At 35.2% G+C, this 16,127-nt stretch overlaps 1 protein-coding gene across 2 annotated transcripts in view; it reads left to right on the top strand.

Annotated features, from left to right (window-relative positions):
* LOC149791533 (CDK5 regulatory subunit-associated protein 3-like) overlaps positions 1 to 16,127 on the top strand; it is a 110,869-nt gene that overhangs the window by 76,272 nt on the left and 18,470 nt on the right. For both annotated transcript variants that reach the window (XM_089970062.1, XM_089970061.1), the window contains exon 13: positions 3,513 to 3,715. In XM_089970062.1, the coding sequence (XP_089826188.1) occupies positions 3,513 to 3,715 (203 nt within the window). The remainder of the gene's footprint in view (positions 1 to 3,512; positions 3,716 to 16,127) is intronic.

Here is a 16,127-nt window from a genome sequence, read left to right as displayed (position 1 = left end):
GCCAAGATCAGCAATAAAATAGTGGTCTGGATGATCCATGACAATGCTGTTTAGTAAAAGTCCTCAGTAGACTACACAGCCTAGACCAAGATCTCCAATAAAATAATGGTTCAAAAGATCCATGCCCACACTGTTTAATAAAAGTCCTCGGTAGACTATGCAGCATATATTGAGATATGACATCAAATAATGCTTGGAAAAATTAAGGTCCTTGCTACTAAAAGTCTGTAGGATAAACAGCATAGACGTTGCTGTGCATTATAACAGATAAATGCAGCACCTTTGCAAGAAAGGAATATGACAATATCAGTAATTACAAAGCACATTGCATGGTCACTTTCAGAATTTTGATGAAACATTTTCAATTGATTAGAATAAATTTCAAACCATTGAAGACCACACACACAAAGAGGAAGCCAATTTCTGAAAAGGCAAGTCATGCGTAGAACAGATCTTTTGAAATTAGGCAGATTCTTGAAAAAACCAGTGAATGGAATAACTATTTTTGTGGTGTCATTTGGCTTTGAGAAAGGTTTCAGTAGTTTACACCAGGCATCAATGTGGAAGATTTGAAGGCATCATGGCATCATCAGGGCACTGTAATGAGGATTTCCATTGCAGAGATTTATGTGATAACAACTTAGCAGAAAGTTTTAAGGTAGAGAATGGAGTGAAAAGGAGGCTGCATTATGTTAGCATTCCTCTTTGCCATCTCAATGGACTGAGTCCATAAAAAAAGTGACAGGAAATGGAAATCTATAATAGAAGACCGAGATTTTGCAGATGATGTTAGTCTTCATTCCAGCCAACACCAGGACATTCAACAGAAGACAGAGGTTCTGGCAGAAAATGCAAGCAGCAACAGTCTCAATGTGAACATAGACAAGACAAAATTGATGAAGATCACCTCCAGGGTCAAACATCCTGTGACAGCTATAGTGAACAACAAGCCACTGCTAGGGGTGGATGAATTCATCTATTTTGGCAGCAAGGTGCCAACAGATGGTGAATGTGGAATGGAAGAGAGCACTTGAATCTGGCCCATGACCATTTCAGATGAAGAACTCCAAAAAAGAAGCTGGAGTTGAAACCATCACATCACAGATGAGATCAAGACATTAGAGATAGGTGGAACATATGTGAAGAATGCCATCCAATCCACTACACAGGGTAGCCATTAGAGGGATACCACAGGTAATGAGAGAAAGAGGAAGGTCAAGGGAAACATGGGGGTGAACAACAATGATCACAAAAGTAGTGGCATGACCTGGGAAATAACACCTTTGCCAGGGGTAGACCATCAGCAGAGTCATTCCCTCAATGTCACCTGAAGCAGTGTGGAGAAGATTGATAAATAATAATGATAATACTATTTCAATATAATGATATTACTTTGTGGGTCTTTTGGCTTTCATTATAGCTAAAGTTATAGTATACTGTTTTATATCTAGAGCGTCCTAACAACAAAGTTTTGTATCCTGACAGGTGTTGTTTGGATGATTATAGTCTCTTTTTTTTATCCCATTGCTTTTGGGGGATTCTGATAGTTGAGGTTTTGGACGAATGTAGTCTTTTGATTTGATTTTTTATCCTGACAGGTGAGGTCTGGATGATTGTAGTCTTTGATCCTGTTGCTGTAGGCGAGGTTTGGATGAGTGTGATCTTTGATCACATTGCTTTGGGTTAGGTTTGGATGAATGCAGTCTTTGATCCCATTGCTTTTAGGTGAGGTTTGGATGATATTAGTCTTTGATCCCATTGCTTTAGGCGAGGTTTGGATGATATTAGTCTTTGATCCCATTGCTATAAGGTGAGGTATGGATGATATTAGTCTTTGATCCCATTGCTTTAGGTGATATTTGGATGAGTGTAGTCTTTGCTCCCATTGCTTTTAGGTGAGGTTAGGATGATATTAGTCTTTGATCCCATTGCTTTATGTGAGGTTTGGATGAGTGTAGTCTTTGTTCCCATTGCTTTTGGGTGACGTTAGGATCATATTAGTCTTTGATCCCATTGCTTTAGGCGAGGTTTGGATGATATTAGTCTTTGATCCCATTGCTATAAGGTGAGGTATGGATGATATTAGTCTTTGATCCCATTGCTATAAGGTGAGGTATGGATGATATTAGTCTTTGATCCCATTCCTTTTAGGTGCAGTTTAGATGAGTGTAGTGTTTGATCCCATTGCTTTTAGGTAAGGTTTGGATGATATTAAACTCTGATCCCATTGCTTAAGGTCTGGCTTGGATGATATTAGTCTTTGATCCCATTGCTTTAAGTGATGTTTGGACGAGTGTAGTCTTTGATCCCATTGCTTTAGGTGATGTTTGGACGAGTGTAGTCTTTGATCCCATTGCTTTAGGTGAGGATTAGATGATATTAGTCTTTGATCCCATTGCTTTAGGTGATGTTTGGATGGGTGTAGTCTTTGATCCCATTGCTTTAGGTCAGGTTTGGATGATATTAAACTGATCCCATTGCTTTAGGTCAGGTTTGGATGATATTAGTCTTTGATCCCATTGCTTTAGGTGATGTTTGGACGAGTGTAGCCTTTGATCTCATTGCTCTGTGAAAATATCTAATTCACATTAATTTTTTGTTTCATGCCCATCTTTGTTTTTCCATATTTTATAACCAGTGGCAGTTATTAAACTTGTGTTGACATTGTGGCATTCACTGTATGCATTTTGACCAGAATTGTCCAACTACAGGCCTGTGGACGAAATGTGGCCCTGTGATCATTTTGTGTGGCCTATGCTCTTACAAAAAGTCAGCTCTATAATTATAGTAGAATTACTATAAGTTGATGTGTATGGCCCAAAACCTTTACACTTTTTGGTTCATGTGGTTCATTGTTTTGAATCTGTTGTATCACCCTGATATAGGCTATTTTCACAAGATCTGAAAATGAACTTCCAGAATTCCAGGCTAGGAAATCGAAAAATAATATTGTCTATAATTACTTATATGTTGGGTCCAGCTGCAAATAACATATACCCAGATCTTTTGCTACATAGTGTGCTTGCAGCTCTGGGGCTGTGCAGTTGGCTAGGAGTATTCAGTTAAACATATAACATATACCCAAATCTGCTGGCACATTGAGGGAAGGTAAAATGATCATTACTAATGCCATGTGATAATAAGTACATGTGGATAGATAGACCTAAAATAGTTTTATGTCATGTTTTTAAAGACCATGTTGAAAGGGTGAGTCATATATGCACTTATGCAGCAATTGTCTGTTCTGCACAGATGAACATTATCAATGTGAGCTTTGCCTGAAAAAGGTGAAATACTTGGCCATTATCGTTTTGAGATTACCACATTTAAGACCATGAAATCGATTATAGAATAATTTATAACATGAGGAGATTGAATTTGCATTTTTATTAATAATTTTTCAGACTGTCTAGAATTTTCCATAACCTGTCTTTACTTTGATATTAAAACATTCATGTCCAAACAATAGAAATTTAAATAAATGCTGAATTTTGTTTTTGTTACTTTTTCAGTTGGAATCATTCCTTTTGCAACGTGTAAATGAACTTCGAGGAGAGAATGATACAGTTGCCAACAGCTTATTCCAGACAGCATCAAATGACCTTCAGCTTGGCAAGGAAAGTGTAGAGACCATGCTGAATTGGGTCAAGGACATTATACAACAGTTGACCTCAGTAAAAATTCAACACCTGATGTTGATCAGAAACTCACCAAGGTATAGTAATTAAATGTGAAGATATGTGCTGATGGCAGTTGTCCATTTCACATTTGAGTTTCCTAGTAGCTGATGGTCAATATGGAAGAAAACTGACATTAATTAATATCTAATTAAAAATAATGAAACTTTTATGGCAACGATGTATACCAGACATGAAAAAGTACAGGGTGGGTGGGTAAATCAAGGGATTCATGTATCTGTCAGTATATAGGAGCTATAAAGGAATACAGCAAGTTGTTTCAGTCTCTGAGTTAAGCATGATAGTAAGCTCATGTGGAAAACATATCTCTGAGTATACCATATACACTCGAATGTAGAATGAGGCAAACTACAATCTGCACAAGCCCAGATCTGCCATTGCATAATGCGCTGGTAGATCTTTGGCTCTGCTGTTTGTTAGGAGTTATCAGTAGAACAAGCATCATAGACCCTAATCTGCAGGCGCATTATGCTAAGGCAGATCTAGATCTTTGTTGTTCACAGTTTGACTCAACTTAAAAGAGAGTATATACTCTAGTTAAAACTGTTTTTAATCTGCAGCACCAAACCTTCCCCCAGAGAAACAGGACAAGTATCAATGGTGTAGCAGGACATATGCACAAGCATGCATGCATAAAATAGATGAATAATAAATAATTCCACGCTTTAGATTTCTCAGAGATACAGTGCAAAACAATACCAACATTCCCCTCATCCCCCTGCCACTTCGATGATAGTGCATACATTAGAAAATTGCTTAGTTACACCAATGAATAGAATGTGGTGAGACAGTTATTTATAAAAGCTACATAGATCACATTGTAGGAAATTCATGTGCACCCTCCAAATCTAACCCTCAATGAAAGATGAAAATGTATTTCCATCTGTCATATAGATGAATGGAAGTAACTCTGACAGAAGAGCTCTCCTTGTTCCTCCCAGGTGGTCACCAGTATCCATTGATGCTACTAGTTTAATCTTTTGCTTGCAACATGTGAACAGTACCTCTGAAGAATCCATTGTAATTTATAATCAGTTTTGACCATCCAGCATTTATTTTCAGTGGTATAGTAAGTGAGAAATTGTTTATCATTGGCTTATTCCTCACACCCATATGGTGCCTTGCTGGTATACAGTGTTATTCCTCACACCCATGTGGTGCCTTGCTGGTATACAATGTTATTCCTCACACCCATGTGGTGCTTTGCTGGTATACAATGTTATTCCTCACAGCCATGTGGTGCCTTGCTGGTATAAAATGTTATTCCTCACACCCATGTGGTGCCTTGCTGGTATACAATGTTATTCCTCACACCCATGTGGTGCCTTGCTGGTATACAATGTTATTCCTCACAGCCATGTGGTGCCTTGCTGGTATACAGTGTTATTCCTCACACCCATGTGGTGCATTGCCTGTACATAATGCTATTCATTGCATCAATATGGTGCCTTGCCTGTACAAAATGTTATGCATTGTGGATAGAATACATTTTGTCTAATGTCATAAAGGCAGTTGAAAGGCTGTGAAGAAATGGCATGCTCTAAATCTGATGAACACAAAGTATTAGCAAATACAGAATTACTGACAAGTTTTATGAAGGGTCAAGATTCCCAATCCCACTCATGAAAATGATATTTTAGCAGTTCCTGTGGTGATGATCACTTCATATCTAGTCAAAGAGATGCAATATGATTCCACTAAAGCAGTATTGAAATCATGTATGAAACATCTTATGTATATTTAATTTGCATTGTGTTCTAGCTTTTCTCCACGATTGTTTGTCATGTATAACTATATTGTGTGACTGATCTTGATCAGTAATTGAGTTTAGGGCCTACCTGACACACATTTTGTTATTTTGCTATTTGTAATCAACATATTACATAGGTAATAATTCTCTGATTTTTTATTATGTTTTAAGAGCATTATTGTGGAAGGTAAACATGTTTACTTTTATTTGAGTTTATGACATAGTTTATGACATTAGTTTTTCACTTTGAAATTCCTGATCTTGTTGAAAACTTACAATATTCTAGAAATGAAGTTTTGACTCTCATCCTAGTCTTTATATTGTGACTTAGGATTTTTATAAGAGAGAAATAAACAGAATTATTCGTTCCTATCTTAACACCAAAAGTAGAAACAGTCTTATTGTTTTGCTCAGTTTTAATTGGAGATAATTTATTAAAATTATTCACTTGCTTGAATTACATGGTGCTGATTAATGCTCCAAGGACTAAATCACTATTTTGGGATTATCGTGAATTCATTCAAGGACATTTTCTATTATATTATTGTGATGCATAAAGACTTGGCACATTAGCACATTCAAGACTACTGGCACATCAGCATATTAAATATTGAAATTTGTCAAGAACACCACTGGATCCATTTGGAAAACTCTATACTTTTGGACTTGTTATAGAACTTTTAGGACCTTTGGGGATTTAATGCAGAATACTGTTACTTAGTTAAAGACCGTAGAGTCATAATAGAAAATTGGGAATTTGTATGGGGTGCAGATTTCTCTAAAATATTTCAGAAAACCACAATTTGTTTTTGAAATTTGAATTCACTTTGTTTCAGAATATTCTTTGTCCCAGGTATTTTAATTTCACATATTTGAGAAATTTAGATTGTAACCGACAAGCTTTCAGACTGTTACCTGAAGTGGAGAACTTTATTTAAATCCTACTCAGGAAGTGTTAGAGGCCATGGAAAAGGACAAAATGCTCCAGCTTGCCAGACAATAAGATCTTTCTCAAGTGAAGGCTTCTTTATTGAAGCAAGAAATAACAAATTTCTTGGTTCAGTATTTGGTGGTAAAGAATTTTGGGGATAAAAGTGCTTTGGGTTTGATTAGTATGTTTCTGTCTGGCTTTTAAATGAAAGTAATAGAAATGAAATTTAAAAAAACAGATGGAAATATAGTTGAGAATACTTCAGCTTCTAAAAGAGAAAGAAGGAAGACAAATGCAAATCCTATTGCAATTGCAGAAAGAGGAAAGGGAGAGAAAGAGAGAGAGAGAAAGAGAAGATAGACAAATGCAAAGGAAAATGGAATAAAGATGATATGTTAATACAGAGAAAGTAAAGAAAGGGAAATTGCAATTTAGATTAAATGAATTAGAGTTGGCAAGCAGAAAACTCCCCCTCTTTACATACCAGTTCAGATTTTGATGTTATCAGATATATTTGGTTAGTACCTCCTTTTAGTTGTTGTTATGGGGTTTAACACCATTTGTCTGCACAAGATAGTCTATACATGGCAAGCAGTAAAACTGGTGGAGGAAGAACCCAGGAACACCTGGGAAGTACCAGGACCCATGGGAAGCTACAGGCAAGCTTTCTCATGTACCTATATTAGCCAAGCCCAAGATTCAAGTAATCCCTTTTAGAGAAACGGAAGTAGATCAGTATTTTTATCATCTTGAGAAAATTGCAAAAAATTTGAAATAGCGAAGAGAGCATTGGACTCTGTTATTACAAAGTGTATTTATCTGCAAAGCTCATGAAGTCAAGACATCACAAACAGTACAACAAAGTGCTAATTTTGTTGTGGTTAAGGACTTACTTTGAAGGGTTATGAGTTGGTACATGAGGCGTATCTAAAAAAAACTATAATTTGTAGAAAAGAAACTGACCAGACCTATGTCTAGTTCACATGGGAAATAAGTGATGATTTGATGGCAGGTTTTCAGCCAAGAAGATTGATAAAGATTATGATAACCTCTGACACTTCAGGTATCTCATATTAGTTGAATAATTCCGTCAGTAGTAATATTGACACTTCAGGTATCTCATATTAGTTGAATAATTCCGTCAGTAGTAATATTGAGACCATTCTTGGTGAGAAAAAGGTGGAAACTTTGGAAGATGCTGCTCCTACACCTGACAATTATTCCTTGGCTTGCAAAGTTTACTTTGTCAATACATCTTCCTCGCAGTGGTTTTTGTGGTTAAAAAAACCCATCTCAGTCTCATACAAGTACTTCCAAATCTCAAACTGGAATAACTTTTAGGAATCAAACTTCTGGTAAGACTGATAAAAAATACTTACTGCTTCCTACATGCACTTATTGTAAGAAGAAAGGGCACCTTTTTTCTGATTGCTACAGATTCAAAAATAAGCAACAGAATAATGATAGAGCTATTCCAAATGCTGTTAACTCCAAGTGGTCAAGGTCACAGCTATATATTGAAAGCAAATAAATTTGTTGGGTCCAACAAACCCCAGTTTGATTTTATTATGGAGAATTATGAACATTTCATGTAGAGGGGTTTCTTTATCACTTGTTGATGATTTTGCCAAGTGTACCCTATTAAAATATTAAGGGACACAGGAGCTTCTCAAAGTCTTTTATTATCAGATACTTTGCATTTTTTGAGAAGTCTTCTTCTAGTGAAAGTGTTTTTATTCAGGGAGTAGAGTGTGGCTTTCTTGTTAATGTGCCTATCCACTGTGTAAATTTGTTATCAGACTTAGTTTCATGACCCATGACAATTGCAACAGTGACGTCTTTACACATCAAGGGTATTCATTTATTATTAGGCAATGACCTAGCTAGAGATAAGCTTGTGGTTAATCCACTTGTAATGGACAAGCTTTGTTTGGATCAGAAAGTCAATCCCATTGAAAACAAAATCCGTAATTTATACCCAGCTTATGCAGTTACTAGAGCTATTCCAAAAAGAGCACTTGAGAATGACGTTGATCAGGAAATTATACCTTTAATTGACACATTTATTGGTCAGGTTCTTGATGAGGTCACTTTTGTTCTGGTATTGATTAGTATTGGTAACATTACCCTATTTCCAGGCACTGATTTGGTGATCTCCAATACCTTGTGTAGTAACAATTCTATATAGCTATTCCCCAAACCCATTTAGTAGCATTACCCTATTTCCAGGCACTGATTTGGTGATCTCCAATACCTTGTGTAGTAACAATTCTTTATAGCTATTCCCCAAACCCATTTAGTAGCATTACCCTATTTCCAGGCAATGATTTTGTGATCTCTAAAACCTAATGTAGTAGCAATACTTCATTGTTTATTACCAAACACATGTACCAATAGTAACATTACTCTTAGCTGATTTTATGATCTGCAAAAACCTGTTGTAATAATAACAATTCACTCCCCAAACTCATTTAGTAACAATACCCGATTTCAATTTTGAAAGTGTACCACTCATTTTGCGATCTTCAAAACCTGATGCAGTAACAGTACTACATTGATAGTCACTGAACTAATGTATTAATATTACCCTGTTTCCAAGACAACAGTGTAACACTGACTTTTTAATCTCTAACCTGAAAACCTGATGTTGTAATAATTGCCTCAAATCCACATAATAGCATGACCCTATTTTCCAGATGAGAGTGGAAGACTGATTTTTCTCTCTCAAAAACCTGATGTAGTAATATTGTTACAAGGACAAAGTTTAATGATGTAGATTAATGATAATGTTGTAACATTGCTTCATTGCTAATCCCAAAACCTAGATTAGTGATATTTCTTGCTGATGATGCTTTACTACTTTGTTAATATCAAACACATATCAAACATTTGCAGTAATATTACCCTATTTCCAAGGTAATAGTTAAGTACCATTGTTCAAAACCATTATTAGGCAGATTTACTACAAGTCTGAAATTTAATCATATGCCATAATATTAATTGCTATTGAAGCATTTCTACATTGTTAATCTCAAAATCTGTTTCTAATAATGCTACTTTTCCAAGGAGATTACATAGAAAATAACTGTCATCACCGATCCAGGTTTAAGAGTATGGCCAGTACCAGTAATAGTACTGTCGAGTTGAAATTCATGAAGGTGCTATTTATACAAGATATTGAAGTACCTGTACACAGCATTTTAAACATCATAAAATATAGATATGTTTGACAGTGATTTATGTGTAAGACACAATTTCTTTCTTGTTTACTGAATAAAAGTTTTAGTAACATCTCAATCTATTATTTGTGGTAGATCTTCTATCTGAAGCAGTTATTTTGGGCGATTCTTTCAATAGGAAGCTGTCTGAGTTACGTGTTATGACTTTTTTATGCTTTTCCATCAGTCGCTTTTCAATATATAGCTTGCATATAGAATCATAATCTCCACTATACGAGTATTTTCCTCATTATTTTCTGAAAAGAAACAATAATTTAATTTAAAAATTCAGACACTAGTATGGAAATTTTGATAATGCTATTTTGATCCACCATGTACATCTCAGTTGAGTTTTCTAACTATATATTCTTGATATTTAAATCAGTGAACTTTTATTGTTGTTGTTGTTGTTGTTGTGGGGTTTAACGGCATTTTTCAGCACACGATAGGCTATGCATGGTGGCCAGTATTAATGGTGGAGGAAGAACCCTGGAAAACTCCAGGAAGAACCACTGACCCACGAGAAACTACTGGCGAGCTTTCTCACATATCCACGTTAGCCGAATCCTAGACTCGAACCGGCACAGTATGGGGAGCAATAGCATTATCATCACCATTCTGTTTTCTGTAACTCAATTTCGTATTAATATTTCAGGTGTAACAACTTAAATTAATTTCTGTCGTAGTGATATTGGTGCGTATACATACCAGTTTCATAATTGGACTTCCCATAATTTGTTAAAACTTTGTTACACCCACAATTTGTTAAAACTTTGTTACACCCACAATTTGTTAAAACTTTGTTACACCCATAATTTGTTAAAGCTTTGTTACACCCACAATTTGTTAAAACTTTGTTACACCCATAATTTGTTAAAACTTTGTTGCACCCACAGTTTGTGAAAACTTTGTTACAGTACTGATTTTGTGCTTTACTGGTTATGTAAATTCACTTCATACTAATTGTAAATTTGTTATATCCATGTCCATGCAAGACATGATTTACTGTATAATAATGAATGTGAAAATATCAACCATTAATAAAAAGTATGCACAATTAAGCATTATTTAAAACTATATAAATTCTTCAAAAAGGAAGTCAAAAAATGTACCAGTTAAATATGAAAGCTCTTTACTTCTGAATGTAATTGGACTTCAAATCCTAAAACCACCTACCTCAACATCATTGTCATGGATCATTCTCCATTGTGAGGGACACATGCTAAATAAATAAAAACATATTTAGGTTTAATGAGTCTTACTCATCTTACAAGTTTTAATTTGACTGACTTTCTTTTTTTGTTTAACTTAAGATTTTGGTACAAGAATGTAAATATCAGTAAAACACGTTTTAGCTTAATTGAAATAAAAGAAAATTAGAATGGAGGTTTTTACCTTTCTTAAATGACACTAAAATTTTGAACACATACTCTTTTTCTCACCAACTTGTAATACCACAACAAATGTTAAAAGAAGCTGATGTCAAGAAATGTACACAACTTTCAGCAACATTTTCTCAGGTTGATCTTCCAGACCAGTTTGCATATTTCTTCTGTGACAAAGTTCAATCCATTAGAGATAAGCTTGACAACACAATTTCTGTTGACTCATAATTTGTCACCATACACATGTGATACATAATATATACTGCAATCATTAATATTGTTTGAATCTGTCTCTTTGGATTTGGTACATACAGTTGTGATAAAGAGTACCCCAGAGCTACGTGAACTCGATCAGATTCCAACATACTGCTGTTTGAGTGCTTAGATTTAATATTGCCTTCACAAACCGATGTTATCAATACCTCTTTCTCATCCAGGAAATTCATAACATTTTTCAAAACTGCCGTTGTAAAGAAATTGAAGAAGTCAACACTTGACCCCTACTGATTTAAAGAACTACTGCCATATTTCTAACCCATCATTCATTTAACTGTTTTTAGAAAATGTTCTATGCCAACTTGTACCTCTAGTAATCTGAATTCAAGTAATCTTTTTTTAGCAATGTACAGTCTGCATTTTGCCCTTGCCACGGTACAGAAGCTGCCCAGAAAACATAGAATCATTATAATACATGGCATTTAAGGTTTAGAAATTCTTTTGTGATATAACATTTTAGATACAGTATCACCTGTTATAAGAAACTGCCCCTTCTGCTGACAGAAATGGTTTCTCAAGACAGGTGGTCTCTCATAAAAGGTTTGTACAAAAAAAAGACCAGTTTCCTATGTCCAGTTTCATAAGAATTTAAAGAAAAATAACCACAATCACTGTACATATATTCTATTCTTTATTAATAGTTCTTGCTAAAATGTTGTATGTATTTATTTGAAAACAATTTTATGACAATAAAAATATACTTCTGTCATTAAACATTAATTACGTATATAATTGAAGATCACATGTGCATGTATTAGCACATGAAATCGTTTATGATTTACTCCTTTTCCTTTATACCACCCTAGATTTGTTTTACCAACATATAAACTGCTATGTTGCGAGCGGTCTGCTTGTTTTCACTTTTTTCAGTTTCAAAATTTGTTTTCTCCAACATTAAAATTTATCTATTTAGTTTCTTCCATTTTTATTTAGGTGCTAAGTGTTAACGTCATCAATGCTCAGTTTTGACTTGGTTTTGACTAGGCTTTGGGAAAATAGGAAAAATCTATACATGTACATTGCATATCTAACAATTAATGAAAAAAAAACATTTTTGTCATCCAGATAGAGAATCATTCACTCAGAGATAAAAGTCAGCGGCTTAATTCAAAGATGACATACAAGGATTAACTTTATAAACAAAGTGTATAACCCAGTCTTACCAACTTGAATAGACAAGAACTTGGATACTGGGATGTAATCACTATAACACTGGGGGTGGGAAACAACAAACATCACAAGCCTTTAACAATATCGAGTACCACATGAGGGCTAGTACATTGGTTAGAGTGCCACATGAGGACTAGTACATTGGTTCAAGTACCAAATGAGGACTAGTACATTGGTTAGAATGCCACATGAGGACTAGTACATTGGTTAGAGTGCCACATGATGACTAGTACATTGGTTCAAATGCCATGTGAGGACTAGTACATTGGTTTGAGTGCCACATGAGGACTAGTACATTGGTTTGTGTGCCACATGAGGACTAGTACTGTTACTGTTTGAGTGCCACATGAGAACTACTACATTAGTTTGATGTCCATATTGAAACCTTTTCATACAGCAATAAAAATGTGGAGTCAAAATGAAAACAAAAATAAGAGTAATACATTATGCTATTTCATTATGCTAAGTGGCAAGGAATTACATGCTCACCTGAATTTTTATCAGTACTAGCTGGCTGTGAGGATAAAGTCTGCATTATTAATTATTTTACAACTTCTGGGTGTCATTGAGGGCTGCAGGAAATAACTCCACGTGCTGCATGTTTGACACCCTTGCTCTACAGGTACTTTAGTCTGGTTTACAATAGAAAATATAAAACACTAAGCACACCTAAAAAATTTCAGAAACCAGTAGTCAGCCTTTTTTTCTTTTGGAACATATAAACAGTCACTTGATTCTATCAAGGTTGGTGGAGTTTATCCCCATTTTTGCTATGCATTTGTTCATAGCAGTGTTGAAGTGCATATTTTGCCAAGACACCATGGTAGCTGGTCGTGTTTAGCAGGTGGTCACTCACAACAAAGGAATTATGTAATAAAACCGATCCATACATTATGATTTTGGTTTGAAATAATAGGTGGTTGCTCATAGCAGTATTTACTGTACTACATACATGTACCTTGATCCATTCAGTAAATGATGGGATTTCCATCTGTATTAATTTTGCTTCTTGAATCAGCTGTCATTGTAGTAGTTATTCATAATTCAAATGCTTCAACATCATATGACTTGGTCATGTTATCATCTTGCAAAGTGCCATGTTCATCTGCCACTGATTTATCCAAAGCATCATGATTTTTTTGACATATCATCTTGCAAGGAACTTCCCAATTTGTCCATAAATGATGTGTCAGGAACATCAATACTTTTGGATATATCATAATCCTGCCACATAGAATCATCCATTGATGATGGTCCAACTTGTTGGGTCTGGTTTGTCTGTCCTTCATGGTTTTCTACCACATCCGACCTGTTAGGTCATGTCTTTTGACTTTAGGGTGAGGTGAGACCAGTTGTATCTTATTAAAGACACTAAGCCATTTTGCAAACTCCAAAGTTCTGTCCACCTCTCTAATTTCTAATTATCACTCCATTATGCATTATATCTATTAGGTATTCTATCTCTGTTTATTTCTTTTTCTGATTATAACTTTTAAGTCCTTTTATGAAGTTTTTCTTTTAAGTTCCCATTTTGCATCTCACCTTGTATATTGTTCTCCTCTCTTATCTTCTTTTTCTATTTTCTTGTATCTGTATCATAATCCTTACCTACAGAATATGATTGGCTACTATTACTAAATGAAGGACAGCCCCTTCCCCCAGATCACACCAAAACTAAAGGGTGCTGAAACAGCATTACAAATGATCCAGTTATCCAGATTTGTCATGATGCTGACCTGTTTACCTAGATTTGTCAGAGCTTTGCTGAAACCCCAAAACTTAATCTGTTATTGATACATTTTTCAGCTCTCACACCCAACTTATGTTAGTTTCTATGATGCTGACCTAGTTAGAAATCTAAAATTGATGCTGCTATTCTGTTATTTCCTGCCCATTCAGAACTTGTATATTTTACTTTTTCCCACACTAAAAATCCTTTTGGTCATACGGGCCTCCATTTTTAGTTTGCTCCACGATATTGTTATTAATTTAATCTGCCATTCAGACATGTATCCAGTAGTATTATTATATGTATCATAAATTCTTAAATGTAAGATCCACTTTTTTACTCACCAAAATATAACCCTTCTTCCTTGGAAGTACTATACACATGCATCCTAAAGCAACTTGTTAACACTACAGCATTTTGCTACTCCATTATACAACTTCCATTTGTGAAACAATATATAATCTCAGTTTACAAACAACATGAAAATAAAGACACGATGGAGGTCAGAAGGACAAATAAATTTATATCAATACAGGAATAATATAATGTTAATTATGTTCATCTTAAAAATTGTCGAATACAAAATGTGTCCATATTTTCTTTTTTCACTATTTAGTTGCTTGCCACCAGTCACACACGCATGGCTGTAGATTCCCGTGTGTACTATAAAGCAAGCAATGTATACCTTACATAACAGAGTATCGTCATGAATATTTCTAAAATTAAGCCAACTAAAATTAACAAGGACCCTTTTAAACAAATTTGTCTCGTCAGGTGACATGAATTCCTGATGTGTCACATCACCTCACATACACCACACCTTTATTTGGTGAAACGTAAGCATTCTCAGACTCCAATCTACTCCTGGACTATCCTATTTGACTGTCCCACTATAAACTTAGCGAAAATGAACATCTTTACCCATAACGTGTATACACATTTTTTTTCTAGTTCTTAATTCCATTTATGCAGTTTTAAGATACTGCTTCAACCCTTTTTCTTTTAACCACGGTCAGAAATTATTTCAAATTATGGTTATTCAACTAGTGACAAACACTGCACATTCCAAGGCCTAACTGTTAATTATTCTGTGAGAGTGATAACCGAACATTACAAATCTAAACCAGTTTTATAATAAAAAAAAAACCTTAAACCCCAAAGCTCAATTTTCACAATTTTGATGACAAGAATTTGACCTTGGCTTGCATTAAGTTGGCCTCAAAAATATAAGAACGAAGATTTAGAAAGCCAAATAACCGATAGCGTGGCTTTATTTTGTTGTTTTCTCACCCCATGCATGTAACAAGGTGGTATTTCATTCTTTTACTGATTGCTTTCTTTTTCCCTTGAGAGTTTTATGTATATGAAACACTAATTAGATTTGGTGACAAATCTTTGTCCTGTACCCAAGTATATTCTCATTTTCCTTCCCATTTGACCCTTTACCACATTATGCCTCTACTGAGCATAGAGCACAAAATCTTGTCATCAGTTTGCCAGACTGTTTGATTATCTGACCTGCTTTGAGATTCAGTCTGCCTGTTGCCCACAACTTGTGGATGTGTAACAGAGTCTGTCTCTATGTCATTAGGAGGGATCAACTCTGGGTTAAATTTCCCTTCTTTAATCCTCTGGCCTGGTGGATTGGTGGGTCTTAGGTAAGGAGAAATAATTTCCTTAAGCCTGTTGATATGGATTAAAGACTTAACAGCTTATTAGTGTTGCAATCCTGCATTTTAAACCTATGATTATCTAGCACCTGGGTGAGATAGCATAGACCAACCCATTTGTCACACAGCTTGGAAGACAATACCCTACTGGAACTTGAGAACAGTGTAACCAAACTTTCTGCCTCAAATGAAATTCAGGTGATTTATCATGTTGCTGCTTATATATAGTTTGAGACTGCTGTATGTTTTTCCTAGCCATTGAGATTGAGATGTTTTGCCCATTGTTGAAGAGGGTATTAA

The sequence above is a fragment of the Sinohyriopsis cumingii genome, chromosome 9, assembly GCF_028554795.1.
Source record: "Sinohyriopsis cumingii isolate HCF-2022 chromosome 9, ASM2855479v2, whole genome shotgun sequence".
NCBI lineage: Eukaryota > Metazoa > Mollusca > Bivalvia > Unionida > Unionidae > Sinohyriopsis > Sinohyriopsis cumingii.
Note: the sequence above shows the minus strand (reverse complement) of the source record. Positions and strands in the feature narration are given on the sequence as shown.